This window comes from Scleropages formosus, chromosome 13 (assembly GCF_900964775.1).
Source record: "Scleropages formosus chromosome 13, fSclFor1.1, whole genome shotgun sequence".
NCBI classification, from domain to species: domain Eukaryota; kingdom Metazoa; phylum Chordata; class Actinopteri; order Osteoglossiformes; family Osteoglossidae; genus Scleropages; species Scleropages formosus.
In genome coordinates, this window is record NC_041818.1 from 13,869,731 (window position 1) to 13,889,461 (window position 19,731).

Sequence of the window (19,731 nt, forward strand, 5' to 3'; positions counted from 1 at the left end):
CTGTGAGGTTCATCAGCCTCCAGCTTTTACATGACGGTCCTCCAGAGTCGTCCACCAGCGATTGTTTCTGCCCAGCAGTTACTCACTCAGTGTAACCCGTATGGTGGAGACGGTGGCGTTTCAGCAAGCACGGATTTAGGCCGGTAATTATTTGGACAAAGCTGCTGTTCTGCTCTAAATATGTTGTCATTTGTCACTTTGTGTTTAGCACCTTCTTTGTCCCAGGCAGCATAGAGCGCCAGAAAGTAGTAAGTAGCTTAGTCTATCTGCCAAAGCACACAACAGAGCAGGGTGTTTACACTGCTATTTACATACTGAGGGTCATTTAGAGTCACCAATTCACCTGAGTTCTGTGATTTTGGACTGCGATAGCAATGTGGGAGAAAGTTCAAATTCCATGCTGACAGTCATATTCGAACCCCCTGCAGCTTTGGAACTGTAGGGCAACAGTGGTAGAGAAACGAGCCATTCTGGACTTATAAGCAGCAGTGCGGATCTAAGGCACTTTCTTTTCCTACAACGGACTGCCGGCCAGGTCAAAGAACAAATGCAAACTGTGACTTTGGAATTCTGCCTAAGCCCGTGTTTTGACAGAAAATTGTTTCTGCCTTTCTTGCTCTTTGTGCAGAGGTGTCAGCTTTATTTTGTCAAGGTGCAGCAGGTTCAGCATCGGGGGAGCAGTTTTGTGATTCGCTGAGCCACCTGGGATGTGCTCAGGGTTGGATATTGCTAGAAGCCCCGTCTAGAAGGAAACGCGACATCTGTTTCCTGCCGTGCCTTGGGAAGAGTTTTGAGCAGTAGCCGAGATGTCTGCTTGATGGTTGTCTTCAGTCTGCTCTTTGTCATAGTCAGGAAGCTCTTAGGTTGAACTCTTTTCTCTTGCACAAACATGTTTTTAAATCTGTTTGGTCACTTATTTTTGATACTGCATGAGGCTAGACAGAGTACAGACTGGACAGAATGGTAGTCCATTGCAGGGTAATGACTCTCTCTCTCTCTCCCTCCCTCTCTCTCTCTCTCAGCCTGGGTAATTTAGAGTAAGTAGCTCACCTGAAACGTGACTATGGAAGGAAACTGATGCACTGGAAGAAAAATGTGGCCAACTGAAGAAAGCACACACACACACTAAAATTGTTAGATATTTTAAAATGTTATTTTTATGCATAAAGTATGTAAGTTATTTACTTTGAGGTGACACCTTTTTGCTTGGTTGCAGACTGTATTTATCCCTTGAGGTAATGGTAATGTGGTTCTTTTGCCTAAGGGAGTGAGTGTATAGTGTGTGGTACACTCCAGGTTCACACTGGAGGTAGGGAGACCCGGTCTTGGGATGATAGTGATGTTTTAGTTATAACTCCACCCAAACTTTTACTCACTTAAATGGGATCAGTTATTACACAACACTGAGCATATAAACCTGGGACACGTGTGTGTGTTTTTGGCATTTCAGGAACACGGCTACACGGGCCCTGCTCTCCTTGGCTTTTACTACAAGGTAAACACACTTCATTGTCAATACTGGTGTTTTAGGTATTTGTCTTGCAGGTCAGCTTGAGTAAGGCGAAGGGAATGGGGGGGGTGTCTTCCTGTCCGTATTGGAACCAGGATTTCCGCAGGTCTCTGCCGCCACCCCCCCCCTTCATCCTCTTCATGCACTGACGCATTCTTTCGGGCTTGAAGGAAACAACTCCCCAGCCCCCAAAAAAGTAGAGTGGAATGTGCTTTCACTGATAAATCCTAAGAAACTCATAGCGCACAGGCCTTCACTGTGTGTTCTGCTTTTCCAGAAGAATGGAAATTTAAAAAAAATAAATAAAAATTAGTACAGATGATACTGTGACACTTCAGCTTTTCTCGGGCTGTGAAAGTATCGTACGGAGAAGACAAGCAGTGCGGTGTATTTTGGGAGATGATCCTTAGGGTTTCTACAAAGCCATGAAAGTCTGGAAATTGCTTGGTTTTAACTGGGGTGATTTCAAGGTTTGAAATGTGCTTGAATTTTGAATATGTCCTAGAAAATGCTTGATTTTCTTTACAGAATGTCAGATGTAATTAAAAAAATGTAACTAAGACCACCAGCCAGTTATGTTTTAATTTCCTGAGGCAGCGTTCTCTGTTGTGGCGCATCCAAAAAAAAAAGCCGTCACGTCATTCGATTTATTGGCCCCTCTCTATTCGCCTTGTGCGCATCTCCATTAACGTGTCTTGCTGTTATTTTAACGATAACTGGCTGAAAGATGATACATACAAATTGTTTTTTTCTGCTATCCTGTAGAGCTCTATTGTAGTTGTCACCCTAGTAGTATGTGTGTGATAGAGAACAACATTCACATTCAGAGCATTAGTGCTTTCAAAGCTAAGATATGCAATTAATTAATTGGGTTCACTGCTTAGAGGTTTTCTAGATGGGTCTCTTTACTGCCGTTTGCTGGTTAAATGAAGTACACATGAAAAGTAGAGTCCTGTTGCAGTAGCAAGGGACCATGTCATGTAATGCAGAAAAAAAATAACTAAGACATACATGTAAAAAATGTATGAATTCATATGCCTAAATTAATTACTTTGGACTGATGGAGGAGATAGCAGAACTAAAAGCAAAGAAAAAGGATAACCAAGGTTATTGAGATTGAGCTTGATAAATGGATTTAGGAACCGTTTAAGTGCTTGAAAAGTGCTTAAATTTGATTCTTAAAAATTAGTACAAACCCTGAGCTAGGGTTAGGGTAGGAGCTTGGGTTAGGGTTAGGGCTGGAGCTAGAGTGTGGGATGGAGGTAGGGTTTGGGATAGAGCTAGGGTTAGGGTTGAAGCTAGGGTTAGGGTTTGTACTAAGCTGAGGGTTGGAGCTGGGGTGAGGGCTGGGGATAGGTTTCGGGTTGGAGCTTAGGTTCTGGGTGCAGTGAAGGTTAGGGTTGGAGCTTGGGTTCTGGGTGCAGTGAAGGTTAGGGTTGGAGCTTGGGTTCTGGGTGCAGTGAAGGTTAGGGTTGGAACTTGGGTTAGGGCTGGAGTTAGGATTTGAAGTAGAGGTATGTTTTGGGCTGGAGCTAGGGTTAGGGTTGGAGCGAAGGTTCTGGTTGGAGCTTGCGTTATGGCTGGGGTTAGGGTAAGTGTTAGAGCTTGGGTTAGGGTCAGAGCTTTGGTTAGAACTGGAAGAAGGGTTAGGGTTGGGACTAGGGTTTGGGGTGGAGCAAAGGTTCTGGTTTGAGCTTGGGTTAGGGCTAGGGTGAGGGTTAGAGCTAGGGTAAGGGTTACAGCTTTGGATAGGGTTGGAGCCAGGGTTAGGGGAGGGGTGAAGGTTATGGTTGGAGTATGGGTTAGGGCTGGGGCTAGGGTAAGGGTTAGAGCTACGGTTAGGGTTGCAACTAGAGTAAGGCTTGAAGCTAGGGTTAAGGGTGCAGTGAAAGTTAGGGTTGGGGCTTGGTTTAGGGTAAGAGTGTTGGTTAGGGTTCTAGCTAGGGTTGGAGTGAATTTTAGGGTTGGAGCTAGGGTTAGGGCTGGAGTTAGGATTTGAGGTAGAGGTATGGTTAGGGCTGGAGCAAGGGTTAGGGTTGGAGCTAGGGTTTGGGGTGGAGCAAAGGTTCTGGTTTGAGCTTGGGTTGGAGCTTTGGGTAGGGTTGGAGCCAGGGTTAGGGGAGGAGTGGAGGTTATGGTTGGAGTATGGGTTAGGGCTGGTGCTAGGGTGAGGGTTAGAGCTAGGGTTAGGGCTAAAGTTTGCCTTAGGGTCGCAACTAGGATTAGGGTCAAAGCTTGGGTGTTGGCTGGAGCGAGGGTTGGGGCTAGGGAGGGTGTTGGTTGGAGTGAGGGTTAGGGCTGGGGATAGGGTAAGGGTTAGAGGTGCAGTTTGGGTTGGAGCTCAGGGTAAGGGTTAGAGCTAGGGTTAGGGATGGAGCGAAGGTTAGGGTTTGAGCTTGGGATAGGGCTGGAGCTAGGGTTTGGGTTAGAGCTTAGGTTAGGGCTGGAGCAAGAGTGAGGGTTGAAGGTAGGGTTTGGGACATACCTAGCGTTAGGGCTGGAGGTAGATTTAGGGTTTGAGCTAGGTTTGGGGCTGGCTGGAGAGTTATGGGCTTCGTACACACTGTTGGTGTTGCCAGAGCAAACGAAAGACGTGTTCCCCTCCAGGTTGTAACGTGTCCCTTTTGCTTTATGTGTGTTTTTGCGTGGTGTTGTGATGCTGGTGAAGGAGGCATTGCTGAGAGGTGTGTAAAAGCATTATGTATGTTTGTCTTGGCCTATGGGGTGTCCCTTTGTGGGAGAGAGGTGGACCAAGAGTCCTACGTGTTGTCAGAAGTTTTTAGTTTCTTTGTTGCAAAGTGATGTCTCCCCCTTCCGGGTCTAGTGTGGAATTGCAGGTGGGGTTAATTTCTGTGGTCAATGTGTTATGTGGTTGGGGTTTAGGTGTTTAGGGCAGGTTTGTATGCTTGGATTGGGATAGGTTGTGGGTGGGAGATTGTTTAAGGAAAAAAAATTTTTGTGCGTGTGTGAGTCGTGTGGTCTGGGGGGTAGGGTTAGGATGAGGGCAGGGGTCAGGGTGAGGGCTGGGGTCAAGGTAATGGTTGGGGTTAAGGTTACGGTTCGGGGGTTGCGGTTGGGGTTAGGGTTGTGTGTGCGTGGTCCACCTTACCTTTCATTGAGCCCCTCAGGAGTTCGTGTGTGGAGTACGTGACTCCACTTTCGTTCCACTCTACGCCTGTCCCCGGTGGACCAGTGGATGTTAGCTTCTAGACCTGTGATGTTTAGGCTGTCCAATCCATGGTCTATGAAGTGGTTAATAAGTGCAGTGGTCCTAGTTCTATGGGAGATGCTGTACAGGCGCTGTTTCAGCCTGGTGTTGAGTTCATGTTTGGTCTCCCCGACGTACCTTTTTTTGACACCTGTTGCAGGTGATCAGGTACACTGCGTTGTTTGTGGACAGTGTGATTGATTGTCGGACAGGCTGTCCCCCTCCTCCATGTATGACCTATTTTAACTCTGTGAAACATTTGTAGTGGTTTGGTGGTACCTTTGAATCCGAGTTAAATTTGGCTCTGACTAATCACACACACACACACATTTTCAGAACCGCTTGTCCCATACAGGGTCACGGGGAACCGGAGCCTACCCGGTAACACAGGGCGTAAGGCCAGAGGGGGAGGGGACACACCCAGGACGGGACGCCAGTCCGTCACAAGGCACCCCAAGCAGGACTCGAACCCCAGACCCACCGGAGAGCAGGACTGTGGTTCAACCCACTGCGCCACCGCACCCCTCTGACTAATCAGTCTTTTAAATTTTTGTTCCTTTTGTATGCTGAAATTATTTTAAAGTTTTGCAGCGGTGGATACCCTTCCCTGATTTCTGTGAAACAGTTCTTTAGTTTGTGGTTGTGTTGTGTTCTGGAGAGAGTACTTTATCAGAGGTATGACATTTCGGAGCCTGGCACCCCAGCGCACTGTTGCTGTTCTAATGATTTCAGTGTTTATGATTTTATGTGGCATAAAAATCGTCTTGTGTACCCTCTTGGTCAGAGAACCTGGAACAAAACTGTGGCTGCATCCTTGAAGTGAATTTGTTCTGAACGGATTCTGTGGAACCTGATCAGCTGCAGTTTTATTAGTCCTTTGAATGTGTGCTTAGGGTGATAACTGGACTTGTGTAGCAGATAATGTTTGTTTTTTTTTTTGAGAAAGACCTTAGTTTTTTGTGATTTAAGGCCATTCTGAGATTCACTGTAATATACAGTGGTGTCCAGGAAGTTTACTTCCCGTGTGTCCCAGTGTTGTTTTACTGCTATTTTTGGGTGGTGTGTGTTCATTATAGCTGTGAAAGTGTTGAAGTCTGCGAGGCTGTGGTGCCAGACTGTGAAAATGTCATCTAGACATCTGTAGTAGAGAAATGGTTTAATTAGGCATTTGTCAAATAATGTTTGCCCCCAGTCTGCCATATATATATATATATATATATATATATATATATATATATATATATATATATATATATATTTATTTAATAATTAAAAAAAAAAAAAAAATCCCCACTCGCTCCCCTTTTTTTGCGGGCGGTCTTACTCCTTCAAGCTCGGGTCCTCTACCAGGGGCCTGGGAGCTTGAGGGTTCTGCGCAGTATCTTAGCTGTTCCTAGGACCGCGCTCTTCTGGACAGAGATCTCGGAGGTTGTTCCCGGGATCTGCTGGAGCCACTCTCCCAGCTTAGGGGTCACAGCCCCAAGTGTTCCGATTACCACGGGGACCACTGTTGCCTTCACCTTCCACATCTTTTCTAGCTCCTCTCTCAGTCCTTGGTATTTCTCAAGCTTCTCATGTTCTTTCTTTCTGATGTTGCCATCGCTTGGGATGGCGACATCTATCACTATGGCTTTATTCCTCAGTTTGTCCACCACTACTATGTCCGGTTGGTTAGCCATTACCAGTTTGTCAGTCTGGATCTGGAAGTCCCACAGGATCTTAGCTTGGTCGTTCTTGACCACCCTTGGGGGTGTATCCCACTTTGATCTTGAGCCTTCCAACCCGTACTCGGCACAGATGTTCCTGTACACTATGCCAGCCACTTGGTTATGGTGTTCCATGTATGCCTTGCCTGCTAGCATTTTACACCCTGCTGTTATGTGCTGGATTGTCTCAGGGCCATCTTTGCACAGCCTGCACCTGGGGTCCTGCCTGGTGTGGTAGACCCCGGCCTCTATTGATCTTGTACTTAGAGCTTGTTCCTGTGCTGCTATGATTAGTGCCTCTGTGCTGTCTTTCAGTCCAGCTTTGTCCAGCCGCTGGTATGATTTTTCGATATTAGCCCCTTCTTCAATCTGCCGGTGGTACATACCGTGTAGGGGTTTGTCCTTCCGTGATGGTTCCTCTTCTTCCTCGTCCTCCTTCTCGGGTTTCTGCTGCCTGAGGTATTCACTAAGCATCTCATCAGTCGGGGCCATTTCCTGATGTAGTCAAGGATCTTTGTTTCATCCCCAATAGTGGCCCTGACGCTCACTAGTCCTCGGCCTCCTCCTTTCCGCTTAGCGTACAGCCTCAGGGTGCTGGATTTGGGGTGAAACTCTCCATGCATTGTCAGGAGCTTCCTTGTCTTGATGTCAGTGGCTTCCATCTCCTCTTTTGGTAGATAGCCCGGACCTTGTTCTTCCCATTCAGCTGACTTCTCAGGACTTGCCTTACTTTCTGCAGGTATTTGGCGGTTGCTGCTTTCCTTGCGGCCTCTTCATGATTCCCATGCGCCTTCGGGATTTCAAGGTACTTGTAGCGATCCTCAACATCTGCTATGTTGCCTCCTGGTAGTACAATCCCCTCAGTTCTGACTACCTTCCCTCTCTTTGTTACCATCTGGCTACACTTATCCAATCCGAATAACATTTCGATGTCATTGCTGTAGATCCTGGTGGTGTGGATCAGGGAATCGATGTCTCGTTCACTCTTGGCATACAGCTTGATGTCATCCATGTAGAGGAGGTGACTGATGTTTACTCCATTTCGTAGTCGGTATCCATAGCCAGTCTTGGTGGTGATCTGGCTGAGGGGGTTCAGGCCTATGCAGAAAAGCAGTGGGGACAATGCATCTCCTTGGTAGATGCCGCACTTGATGGTGACTTGCGCAGTTTGCTTGGAGTTGGCCTCTAGGGTTGTTTTCCACTGCCCCATTGAGTTTCTGATGAAGGCTCTTAGTGTCCTGTTTATCTTGTATAGTTCTAAGCATTCCAGGATCCATGAGTGAGGCATCAAGTCATAGGCTTTCTTGTAGTCAATCCAAGGGGTGCACAGGTTGGTCTGTCTGGTGTTGCAGTCTCGAGTGACTGTTCTGTCTACCAGTAGCTGGTGTTTTGCTCCTCTGGTGTTTCTACTAATTCCTTTTTGGAATATTGAGCCATATGCCTGTTCATCTTAGCCGCTATGATACCTGAGAGCAGCTTCCATGTTATGCAGAGGCAGGTTATTGGGCGATAGTTGGATGGGACTGCTCCTTTCTGGGGGTCCTTCAGGATCAGGACTGTCCAGCCTTCTGGGTTGCCAGGTACTCATGGAGTGCAGTTAGCTTCTGCTAGGGCCTGGTGCTGTCCAGTTCTTCATACTTGAGACTCTTTCTTGGATGTCTGCTACTGTTCAGAATCCTGTTCAGGGAGGTTGCTGTGGTCTGCTCTTAGAGCCGCTAGCCACTGGGCTTTGTTGTTATGTGATACCTCCTTCTCCCATGTGTTTTTCCAGTATTGCTCAGTCTCCAACCTTGGTGGGTCTGCTCTCATGTTATTACCCTGCCACTGAGAGTACACTGGATGGTTCTGTGGAGAACATCTGGTTTATTGTCCAGTAGTTTTAGTATTTCCACATCTGGTCTATTTGGGTCTGGATACTTGTTGAAGAGTCTCCTTACCGCTTCTAGGCCCAGATCTGTGGCAATGTTTGTGTACAGGCTGTTGATGTCAGTAGTGAATAAAATTGCATCCTCTGGAATGGAAACGTTCTCCAGCTTGCTAATGAAGTCATATGTGTCCTTCAGGTAGCTGGGACAGAGGGTTCAGGTAGCAGTCAATGTACTCTGCTATATGGTACGTTTCACTATTGCAGTCTGACACTATAGGTCTTCCTTTGGGGATCTCTCCAGGGATCGTCCGTGTTCCGGGGTCTGCGTGTATTTTTGGGAGGAGGTAGAAATTTCGGGCCCGCGGAATTTCAGGTCCCGTTAAGTAATGTTTTTGTTTCTTTGTTATGTACTGTTTGATTTGTAAATGTGTTAAAATCTCAACTTGTTGCTGGTCCCAGTGGCTGCGGGAGCGGAGTGTAATGTTCCGTATTACTTAGTTGTCGTGTGGCCTCGTATTTGTCCTGTTGTGCGTCTATTATTACGATTGCAGAACCTTTTCCTGCGGGTTTAATGACTGTGTTTGTTTTTCCTTAGTGTCTGTATTGCCCCCCTTAAGGATGGGCTGAGGTTACGTTTTTGGTTGTGTGTGTGTGTGTGTGTGTGTGTGTGATGGATCGTATTATTTTATTGTTGTATTTGATTAATTTCCGAATATTGGGACTGACTTGTTTGAAATTTGGTTCTCATTTAGATGATTTGGTAAATGGGGTTAGCTGTTCCTTTTGTTGGAAATTGAAGTAGTCTAATAGTTTTAATTTTCTGTTGTATGAATGGATGTCCCTGAGGAGTTCCCCCAAGTCTGGTCCATCTGGTGTGGGAATGAAAGTGAGGCCTCTCTCCAGAAGTTCCTCTTCAGGTTTTGTCAGGGTGAACGTTTTGGACAAGTTGATAATGTTGGTGTGCTTTGTGTTTTTGTTGCACGTCTCTACCCTTAAAAGTTTAACTGGTCCAGCCAGTGTCCGACGGTCAAATGTGCTGTTCCGGTTGTCCACCGTGTTACGTTAAGATGGTCAACTTTGATGAGAAGTTTGTTGATCATCGGTAATGAACTCCCGTGTTGCTCAGTGTGTCTGTTGATGGCGTCCAGTGTGTTCTGTTGCTCCCTGGGTAACATGTCCGAGAATTGTATCAGGGGCGTAGGTATGGAGGCATTCGGGAAACTTTCCCTTGCCGCCCTCCACATGTGCTGTAATCGCTCGATAGCTGTCTTGTACGGTTGTTGCAGATGGTTATGAAGTCCTGCAGTTAATATTACCTGTTGTGTCTGGAGGTGTGTGTTTGTTTTTTTTCTAATATTTTGGCTATGTGAAAGAAGTTGGCCTCTGGGTAGCTGTCTACCTGAACCCTGTTCGGCGTGGTGCCTGCGATTCTTCCTATATTCCTTCCTCCATCCCCTATAATTACGGTCGGTTCCCTTACTTCTGATTCCCACTCTGCAATCTTCCTTTCTGTGGCCGAGTGTCGTGTAGGTGCACAAAGTGCTACTGCAGTCTGGCACCAATTCCTCCTCCGAATTGACGGGGGGGCTCCGGCTCCTGTGCATGTTTCTTATGTTATCTGTTTGCTTTCTGTACTGAGTGTTGCACTGCCGTCTATGGCCTGTTCTACTTTCAGTAAATTCTGTGTCCTTTCCACTGTAGTCTGTCTGTTTCCCTCCCCGCTTGTCTGTTTTTCCACAACTGTTCTGCTCTCCGGGAGGGTCTCAATTATTGTTATCTCCTGGGACCCTACGCTGGCGCTGGTTCTTATAGGTCCTGTACGTCTCTGTCCCTTTCCTCCCGTTCCCTTGCCTGTTTCTTCTGTCTCCTTCCCTTTGTCATTGTTTACTTCACAGTAGCCATTTTCTGTTTGTTTTGTTTTTCCTTTTGTCCCGCTCTGTCTGTCCTGTGGAGCCATAGGTGGTGTGTCTGCTTCCCTATGTACTTGTGCTATTGTTTTACCTGTCCTACCCGTTCCTGCTCTGTTCTGTTCCGTGTTTCTTACTTGTGCGTATGTCCGGTGGCTGTTTGCCGGCCCCAGACAGGTTACTGTTCTGACCCTGTCTTTTTCCTCACTGTTTTCCGTTCATTTATTAAGACCCAGGATATGTTTCGTTCTGATCAATGTTTCTTCTTTTAACTGGTGTCTGTATCTACTTTTTGCCAACTTCACCACCACCTCCCATTCTGCCACACTGGCTAAGTCAGAAGTGGGTTTTTGTGTGTGTATTATGCCTTCATAATGGGACTGGAGTATATACATGCTACTTTTCATCCAGGCCTCCATTTTTTTTTTTTTTTAATACTGTCTGTCATGTAATGTTGTTAGTGGATGAAGGTATAATAAAATGGGTTATTTGGAGCTAGGCATAGGGTTGCAGCAAGGGTTATAGTTGGAGCTTAGGTTTGGATTGGAGCTAGGGTTAGGGTTTGAGCTTGCGTTATGGTTGAAGCAAGGCTTAGGGCTTGAGCTATGGTTAGGGTTGGAGCTAGGGTAAGAGCTGGCTCTATGGATAGGGCAGGAGCTATGGTTAAGGTTGGGGCTAAGGTTTTGGCTGGAGCTGGGGTTAGAGCTTAGATGAGGGTTTGACCTAGGGTTAGGACTGGATCTCAGCATAGAACTTGGGTTAGGGTTGGAGCTAGGGGTAATGTTTGAGCTATGATTTGGGTTGGAGCAAGTTTTAGGCTTGCAGCTAGGATTAGGGTTTGAGCTAGGGTTAAAGTTGGAGCTAGGGATAGGGCTGCAGCTAGGGTTAGGGTAGGAGGAAGGCGAAGGGTTGGAGCTAGTTTTAGGGTTGGAACTATGGATAGAGCTTGGGCTAGGGTTGGAGCTAGAGGTTAGGGCTGGAGCTACACATAGAGCTTGGGTTAACGGTGTGAGCTAGGGCTTGGGTCGGAGCAAGTCTTTGGGTGTGAGCTTGGGCTAGGGTTAAGGTTTGAGCTAAGGTTAGGGTGAGGAGAGTTATGGACTTGTATTTTGGTTGCTCTGGCAACATGTGTTCTCTTCCAAGTTGTAACATGTCAGTTTTGTTTTTGGTGTGTTTGTGCATGGTGGAGTGATGCTGGTGAATGAAGTGTTGCTGGGAGGTGTGTGTGTGTGTGTGTGTGTGTGTGTGTGTGTGTGTGTGTGTGTGTGTGTGTGTGTGTGTGTGTTTATGGGGTGTCCAGTTGTGGGAGAGTCGCATGTGTTGTCAGAGAATTGAGTTTTTTGTTGCGAAGTAATGTCTCCCCCATGAGTTTGTGTGAGTCTCCTAATTAGTGACCAAATACAAGCTTTATAGCAGAAACTTCGCCCTTCTGGCTACACCATAACAGCCTCAACAACTAATTCCAAAATGCATATTCCGCAAGAATAACACCCAACATAAATAAAAAAAAAAAAGCATACAAACCATATGAAATATTTGTCTATTATAAATATCCCTATCTTACAGTATACAAAAACACTTATCCCATTACATAGTAAATCACCCCTGTCAAATTGGTTGTGCCCAAGGACTCCCACCTAGAAATACCCCGAGCGGTTTAGTCCATCTGGTTTGCAATACAGGCTAACCAGCACAAGAAAGATGTTAAACTGCTGAAGGGTAAGCAAAGAAACTACAGAAATGATCCTTGAAAACTGCAGTAAATGTGTTAAAAGTAAACAGCCACCTGCATGATGTACTTGTCATAGTTTAAGAAATGTTAATAGTTAAATTTAAGAAATGTTAATAGTTAAGGACAAACGGATACCAGTAGGCCTTTCCCCCAGCACCCAACCTGGTTCAAACAGAAAATGTTAAGTGAAATACTGGACCAAAACAAACAGTGTAACAGTACAAAGTGAAATGCATGTGAACAGGCAGCAGCAACACCAAGAGTCAGTACTTCACTGATGGTATTTTTGGTGGCATCTTACTGATTCTTTGCTACCAGCATGCCTGTCACAGCTCAGGATGTGACAGTCAGGATTGGAGCTAGGGTTAGGGTTGGAACTTTCCGCTTTCTCGGGCTTGTTCTTTTCTGGGGATTTTGCAAACACGTGAACCTTATTCTGTTTTCCGCACTTGACGCAAATTTTTCTTGTCTCCAGCTTTGGGTCACCGTGCCCTGTTTCAGTCTCTACTTGTGTGTGAGAGCATCAACACAACAGTTTTCTCACCCAGTTTGTCTTTGTTAGTTCCTGCTCCTTCATACAGCATGCAGCGTTACATCTCCTTTAGAGAGCGAGGCAGAGCGTCCAGAGCGGAGTCCAACACCGGTAGCCGAGACGGCGTCTTTCGAAAGAATCAAGTCCCTGTTTGACGTAAGTTCCATCCTGAATGTATCGTCTGACGGCAGAACGCGTATCGCCATCGCTCACGCTGACTCGGACAGGTAGCCATGCGGGAGGCGCACCTGGCCAGGTGAATGTTTCCACTAGTCTCTCCCTGGTCTCACAAATTGCATGTTTCTCACAACCTGGAGGTGAACAATGTTCCATCCCAAGAACGGAGTCCTCTGGCTTCGCAGGTGAGTCCGGGTCTGCTGCTGCACCCCTACTTCCCACTGAGCCAGCGGCGCGAGTCCTTTCTGTACTGCTCGGACTCCGACTACGACCTGTCTCCCAGGGCCATGTCCCGCAACTCTTCTCTTACCAGTGAAGGGTAAGAGGCTCCTGCTCCATATCTCTGCACAGTCTCTAAATGCACTGTGTATCTCTCAAGCTCACTGACTAGTCCTCAGAACTCACAGCTGCAAACACAACTGGGGCCCCATGTGTGTTCGGAAGTCTTTTTTGTTGGTAAGTCCAAAGTCATTTTTCACCACCGAGTCACAATCCATGGAAGGTTAATTGTTATTGAGGTGTCACTTGATTGATTTGCTGATTGGTTTCTGTAAATGTCTCAGATAGCTATAATAGGGGGAAAAAAAAAATCTTTAGAGACATATTTTTATGTACTTCAGGCTGTGTTCTAATTGAAAAATGATCCACTTCACTTTTCCTGTTGTTAATCACTTGGCCAGTTTGGGATTCCAGAAGCACAGAGCCCAAGGCTAGGCAGGGTACACTCTGCATGTGATGACACTCCGTTGCAGAATTTAACAATGACTCAAAATATGACTGAACGTTGGTTCATATGGTGGAAAGAAACAAACTAACTGTACTTAAGAATCATGCGTCTTTCTCCTAATGTAATGAACACACTGTATTTTCTCTGGGATGTACGTTGCCTTGGAGAAAAGTGTCTGCTAATTGAATAAATGTGGAGGTCACATATTTTTTTATTTACAAGTTCCCATTGAATGCCAGTTAATGACTGATTGGCGTACATAGCGTTCCTCATCTTGCTGTTGATCGCTGATACTCAGGATCCCCAGGCAGGAGCTGTAAACACTGTGGAAGTGAGCTGAATTCAGGTGGTCCCACACTCCTCTTCCATTTGGTTGCTCTTTACCGCCATCTCTCAGCTCAGAGGGTAAATGCAGGTCATATTTGTTCCTCCACAGATGTTTTTAAAAAAGAGTTAAAGAAAAGTGCAATCACAAATAAACTGGAAGATGTTTTTGCCTTTAACAATTTGTGGCTCCAAAACCTGAGGAGCCTGTGCGTAAAATGCTTAGTAATCACTTCTCCTCCAATACTGTGCGTTTCATTCACTGTGACTTTGAAGTCCCATTATTTGTACCTTCACATGCCATCACCTTTCTCATTCTTGACCTTTCTTTGGACTTTTCTCACACATGCGCTGATGTTCCGAAAGGTCAGTTTGGAGTTCCCAGCTCACCTGAACAGAATGTCTTTGCAGTGTGGGAGGAAATTTTATGTACTTTGTTTTATTCACTAATTGTTGTTTACATGCTTGACTTTTATGTTTTTGTCGTTCCTCTCCTCAGGCTCACATGAGACTTCATTGTCCCCCCTTTTGCTCAGGTGAGGCTGTTTTGCACACAGAGTTGGTGATCCGAGTTTCTCGGTTCTTGAGCCCTGAATTCCAGCTGGGTTTACCCCGAGGACGACTCATCCAGCCTAGAGCATCGCTCACAATCGCTCATCGGGCTCTCTTCTGTTTCCAGGTTCTGGCAAGTCTGCGATCTGTAAGAAGCAACTTTGCCCTCCTCGCCAATGTCTCAATACCCACGGTCAAGTCGGTGTCTCGCTTTCGGTGAAACCTGCCAATCTAAACTGTCACTGCAGTCAGTGAGAACCAGGATACCACCTCCTCTGTGACAGTCTGTGAGAGCGTGTTTGACAGAGTTTGTGTGAGTAGCATTGTGTCACTGAACTGTGAAAGTATCATTCTTTGTGTGGTTCCTCGAACGTGGTGAAGCCTTTTTTCCATCAGCCTCAAAATAATGTTGCGTTCCCCACAATGGCCAGTAGGTGGCGCTGTTCATGTATCCCTGTTGTAACATGCAAGAAGTCTCCACTGGGAATGCAGCAAACCACTCCCAGGACAGTGCTCTCTGGTACGTTTAGTTCGATACCCTTTGCATCACTCACATTCACACTCGCACTCATCCACACATAAACATCAGCACAGTCATGTGACCTTGATGTTGCCTTCATGTGACCTCACAGAGGAGGCCTACCAGCAACTGGCTCGCGAGACCTTGGAGGAGCTGGACTGGTGCTTGGACCAGCTGGAGACCATCGAAATGCACCGCTCCATCAGTGATGTGGCCTCGACCAAGATGCAGATCTCACCTGTGCTGACTGACACTCGTACCGCGGCACTGACAACCACCATGTGAGAGTGTGTGACAACCCTCCAAACGTGACCTGCGCTCATCCTTCCACTGTGTGTGTTTTCTCACTCAGACTGCCCCCCCATCTGTGCGTCACTTAGATTAACACCCAGCTGTGTGTGGTGCGTTTCCCGCTACTGTCCAGCTGGGCACTCTTTGTGCACTCTTTGACGCCCGCTGAGTGCTACCGTGTGTGGTGTCTCTCTCCGAGTCTCACTGCTGTAGGATGTATGTCACGTCTCTCCATCTGCTCACCACTGTGGTGTTTTTCCAAAATACCAGCACTGATCCTGAACAACGTGAAGATTTGGTTGCCAGGGAAACCTTTTTTCTTGCCATGGAGACTGGTTATGAAACGCTGTGGGTCTGTGAGGATGAGCATGTACAGTGGACTTCACAGGGCTATGTGTGTGTATTCACTGTGAGAGAAGGAGCACAAAACAAACACACTCTCTCATCCTGACTGACTCCGCCCAGAGTTTAAGCGGATGCTGAACCGAGAGCTCTCCCACCTGTCTGAGATGAGTCGCTCTGGAGTCCATGTGTCCGAGGACATTTCCAGCACATTTCTTGGTGAGTGCAGCTGCTGCACTTGGACAAGGACTTTTGTGACACCAAGCCCACCTGTGCCTGAAAGCTACTCACCTGTCTGCTTACATTTATGCACTCAGACACACACCCTTTCATTTTTACAGCAACTAATATCTAATATCACGGCTACTATCTTCTGATCAGTTACATTTTTATACATATAGTTTTTTCTTTTTCTGAACACTGAAAAGTAACTTTACTACAAATGCGTGACTTTCCAGAGATTCAATTGGTACTACCTCTGTGGATCATTCCGCCTGCGTTTCCTCTTCCTGTGATGGCAACAAACGTTTGTTGACTGATTCTGCACAAATTGATTTTTATGCAGCGAGGTTCAATGCTCCACTGAAAGTTTAAAAGATGAAGCTATAAAAAAAACACACCTTACTGAAACTGGGGTGGGTGTGTGTGTGTGTGTGTGTGTGTGTGTGTGTGAGAGACAACCTCTACTGACCCTACGTATCCATACCTGTCCACCTCTACTGACCCTACATACCCGTATATGTGATTTCCCTCAGACAAGCAGAATGAGGTGGAGCTCCTGTCCCCCAACCAGAAGGAGCAGAACTCAGCAGCATGTCAGACCAGTGGAGTTGGGATTTTGTCCCAAGACTCCAGGGCAACTCTGCCTCTATTTGGGGTCCAAACCAAGCATGAAGATGTTTGCCCAGGTGAGCTCCAACATTCATGTGTCACTACTAAATAACACACACAGGTAGGTGCTCATGCACACTGTTATTCACAGAGACAGATACCACTACACATGAGTACACACACAGGCACTGAGACACATTAAGTCCAGTATCATGACAGTACTAAAGTGCATCCACCTGGAGGATAAGGTGTGTGTGTGTGTGAGAGAGAGAGAGAAACCTGGTGAGCACATAGATTTTTCTCTATTTAATTTCAATTTATTGTGCTTTAACACAGAAACAGTCTTCAGCTTCTGTGGGACTATTACCTTCACTCTGTGACTCCTGTTTCTCACACTTGGGTTATTCTTTCAAATTCCTCCTTCACAGAAGGATAGAACATCTGCAGACTTCTCTTGTAATGTGGCACATCTTTCGTTGCACTACTTGCTGTGGCTGCACTGATGGAGGTGAAGCTGATGCGAGTCATCTGTGGCCGTCTGCTTATTGTGACGCTTCCCTGTTTCATCATCCCCTTAGGTGATACTTGGAGTTTTTAAATAGTGGTGACAAGTGACACTTTTCTAACTTCTCCAGGAACTGGAAAATCTGGATAAATGCAACTTCAACATTTTCATTGTGGCTCAGCTGTCCTGTAACCGGCCACTCGGCTGCATTATGTTTGCCATCTTCCAGGTAGGTGTGTGTGGAGATTTGCAAGATGACCAGTCAAAGGCAGGCCTCAAGTCAACTTGAATGGATGTCCATCTGCTCCAGCTACAATTTTATTTGTATCATTATTGATTTATTTTCTATTTTTCAATTGCCAGTTAGTTTTATCAGCATTTGCTTATGTGTGCTGATGTACTTCATTTTATGTTCAATATATGAACTGACTCACTGTCAAAGTCAGTACTTCAGATAGAGCAGGATGAGAAGGAGCTCTTTAAGCCCCTTGGGATTGCAGTCATCTGTTTCATTCCAACATCTTCACTGGACCTTGGCCAAGTTTACGTGGCTTTGTGTGTGTTTGCATGGCTGTGAGAAGGAAAGGGATCTCATGAAGACCTTCCGAATGCCAGAAGACACATTGATGGCCTATGTGATGACCGTAGAGGACCACTACAATGCGAGTGTGTCCTACCACAACAGTCTGCGTAGAGCAGATGTTACGCAGTCCACTCATGTTCTGCGCTCCAGGCCTGCCCTCAAAGTGAGCAAACATCTCATTAAATGTTAACATTCTAATGTTGAACAAAAACGCTTTCCAGCACCACACAACAGCAATATGTTCCTTTACACAACAAGCTCCTTTTTTATCTCACGAGTGTCTGGATGTCACGGGTGGGCATCTTATTCTTCTAAGGCTGTCTAGAGCACTACAGTAGGGACAATCCGCCGTGGACAATGATGTCCACTACACCACCTGATGTCCTTTCTTTCATAATCTCTGCTGGGGCAAACACTCTGCCTGTAGTCCATACGGTATCACACATTTCTAGTTTTTTCACTAGAGTCATTAGCAGACCAATAGCTTCTTAAGAAGAACTGAAACACCCACCAGGCACATGCCATGTTGGTGCTTCTTTTAAAGAGGACCCCCTGCATGAACATGTGTGAATGTGTTTTGCTTTCTCTCCCCCCCCCCCCCCCCCCCCCCCCCCCCCCCCCCCCCCCCCCTTTGTTAGGCAGTCTTTACTGATCTCGAGATTCTCACTGCTCTTTTTGCAGCTGCCATTCATGATGTGGATCACCCTGGAGTCTCTAAGCAGTTCCTCATCAACACTAGTGAGTCACTGCAGTAGAAAAGTGTAACTCTACAATGTGCATAAACAGAGCACAACAAATCAACGCAACAGCAATGCAATATTGGACTCTGGGCACAACTTTCTTGTAATATATACTGTAAATTACAAGCAAGGACTGCTGACAATACATCATATCAAACCAAAACTCTTGGTGAAGGCTTTAATCGCAGCAGAAAAATGCATGAGTCTAACAAACCACAGACTCCTGTCAAGAGGGTTACTTTGCTAAGCTGAAGGGTTCAGCCCCAAAGAAAGGAACCAGTGAAATTCCTGGTAATCAGAGTGCCGTCACTTTGGACTCGTAGTTGACTCACTACTGAAAGCTTGGGGGAATAGGGAATAAAGCAATGGGCACCCAACTCATTTCACCAAAACACATAGCATAGACCCCAACAGCATATCATGTCTTAAGAGACCAACATCAACCCAGCAAAAGAGCGCAGAGGGCACTGATATGTTCATGAAAGCATTTGTAGATGCTGGTTTGGATTATCTTCTGGTTCAGTTAATTGAAAAACTAATTTTCTGCTCCCCGTGTAGGTCCTAGCAACTGGTATGTTTAAACACATGAGCCTGCTAGCCAATCTGAAAACAATGGTTGAGAATAAAAGGTGACCAAGTTGAGGAGTGCTGTTACTGGACCGTTACACTCACCGCATAGAAGTAAGAATAGACTAATAGACTGAGGACTATGGTAACCACAGAGAATGAGTATGGGCTTCTATGGTGTAACCTCTTGTGTGCTCTGTGTGTGCATGGCACCTTTTGGCATCCCCTTCTTTGCAATGGGAGTTTTGTTTTCTGCTCCTCAGCTGCTAGCTGGTTCTTCCAAAGAGTTAGCTACAGTTTTTTCCTGTTATACTGTACTGTTTCTTGACTTGAAACTTTGTTCGGTGCTCTATGATGAGAAGAGCACCCTATAAAAATACATTGAATTGGACGGAATGGAACTGAATTAAGCAACTTCAAAACTGTTATAAGACTGAAGTAACCATTCTGCTCTTGGTATGTGTATAAAAATCATACAGACATTTCATGTTTCTGTATTTATATATATATAAATCACAATAACTACTATGGTCTTGTACGAGTGTGTGTCTGTATTAGGGTTAATGTGTATAAGGCTGTAATAACCACCAGGATCCTGGGGGGGGCGGGGGGGTCTTCCTGCAGGTACTGAGGATCATAGTGCACTGTGCAGACCTCAGCAATCCCATGAAGCCACTGGCCGTGTACCACCAGTGCACCGAACATATCATGGAAAAATTCTTCAGACGGGGACAAGGAGCGCGAACGCGGCATGGAGATCAGTACTGTGTGTGATAAACACACCGCATTTATGGGGAAGAGTTGGGTACAAACGGTGTCTGTGTGTGTGTAATTCCATCCATCCATCTTCCTCCGCTTATCAGGGACTGGGTCGCGGGGGCAGTAGTCCAAGCAGAGCCCCCCCCAGATTTCCCTCTCCCTGCACACCTCCTCCAGCTCCTCTGGGGGAACCCCAAGGCGTTCCCAGGCCAGTTGGGAGACGTAGTCTCTCCAACGTGCCCTGGGTCTGCTCCCAGGCCTCCTCCCAGTGGGACATGCCCGGAACACCTCCCCAGGGAGGCGTCCAGGAGGTATCCGGAACAGATGCCCGAGCCACCTCAACTGGCTCCT

The 19,731-nt window shown here is 46.3% G+C and overlaps 1 protein-coding gene across 6 annotated transcripts in view; it reads left to right on the plus strand.

Annotated features, from left to right (window-relative positions):
* Positions 1 to 19,477, plus strand: part of LOC108928578 (cAMP-specific 3',5'-cyclic phosphodiesterase 4B-like) — a 32,705-nt gene extending 13,228 nt beyond the window's left edge. Inside the window, exons 1-11 of one of the 6 annotated variants that reach the window (XM_029257245.1) lie at positions 11,470 to 12,958; positions 14,190 to 14,226; positions 14,370 to 14,555; positions 14,677 to 14,762; positions 14,875 to 15,043; positions 15,519 to 15,614; positions 16,151 to 16,303; positions 16,862 to 16,960; positions 17,313 to 17,477; positions 17,996 to 18,052; positions 19,246 to 19,477. In XM_029257245.1, the coding sequence (XP_029113078.1) occupies positions 15,582 to 15,614; positions 16,151 to 16,303; positions 16,862 to 16,960; positions 17,313 to 17,477; positions 17,996 to 18,052; positions 19,246 to 19,395 (657 nt within the window). In that variant the 5' untranslated portion in view covers positions 11,470 to 12,958; positions 14,190 to 14,226; positions 14,370 to 14,555; ... (1 more) ...; positions 14,875 to 15,043; positions 15,519 to 15,581 and the 3' untranslated portion in view covers positions 19,396 to 19,477. Of the gene's footprint in view, positions 1 to 11,469; positions 12,959 to 14,189; positions 14,227 to 14,369; positions 14,556 to 14,673; positions 14,763 to 14,874; positions 15,615 to 16,150; positions 16,304 to 16,861; positions 16,961 to 17,312; positions 17,478 to 17,995; positions 18,053 to 19,245 lie in introns of those variants that run through there. The other 5 variants (XM_029257244.1, XM_029257248.1, XM_029257247.1 and 2 more) reach the window with 5 other exon arrangements.
* Positions 19,478 to 19,731: the final 254 nt, after the last annotated feature.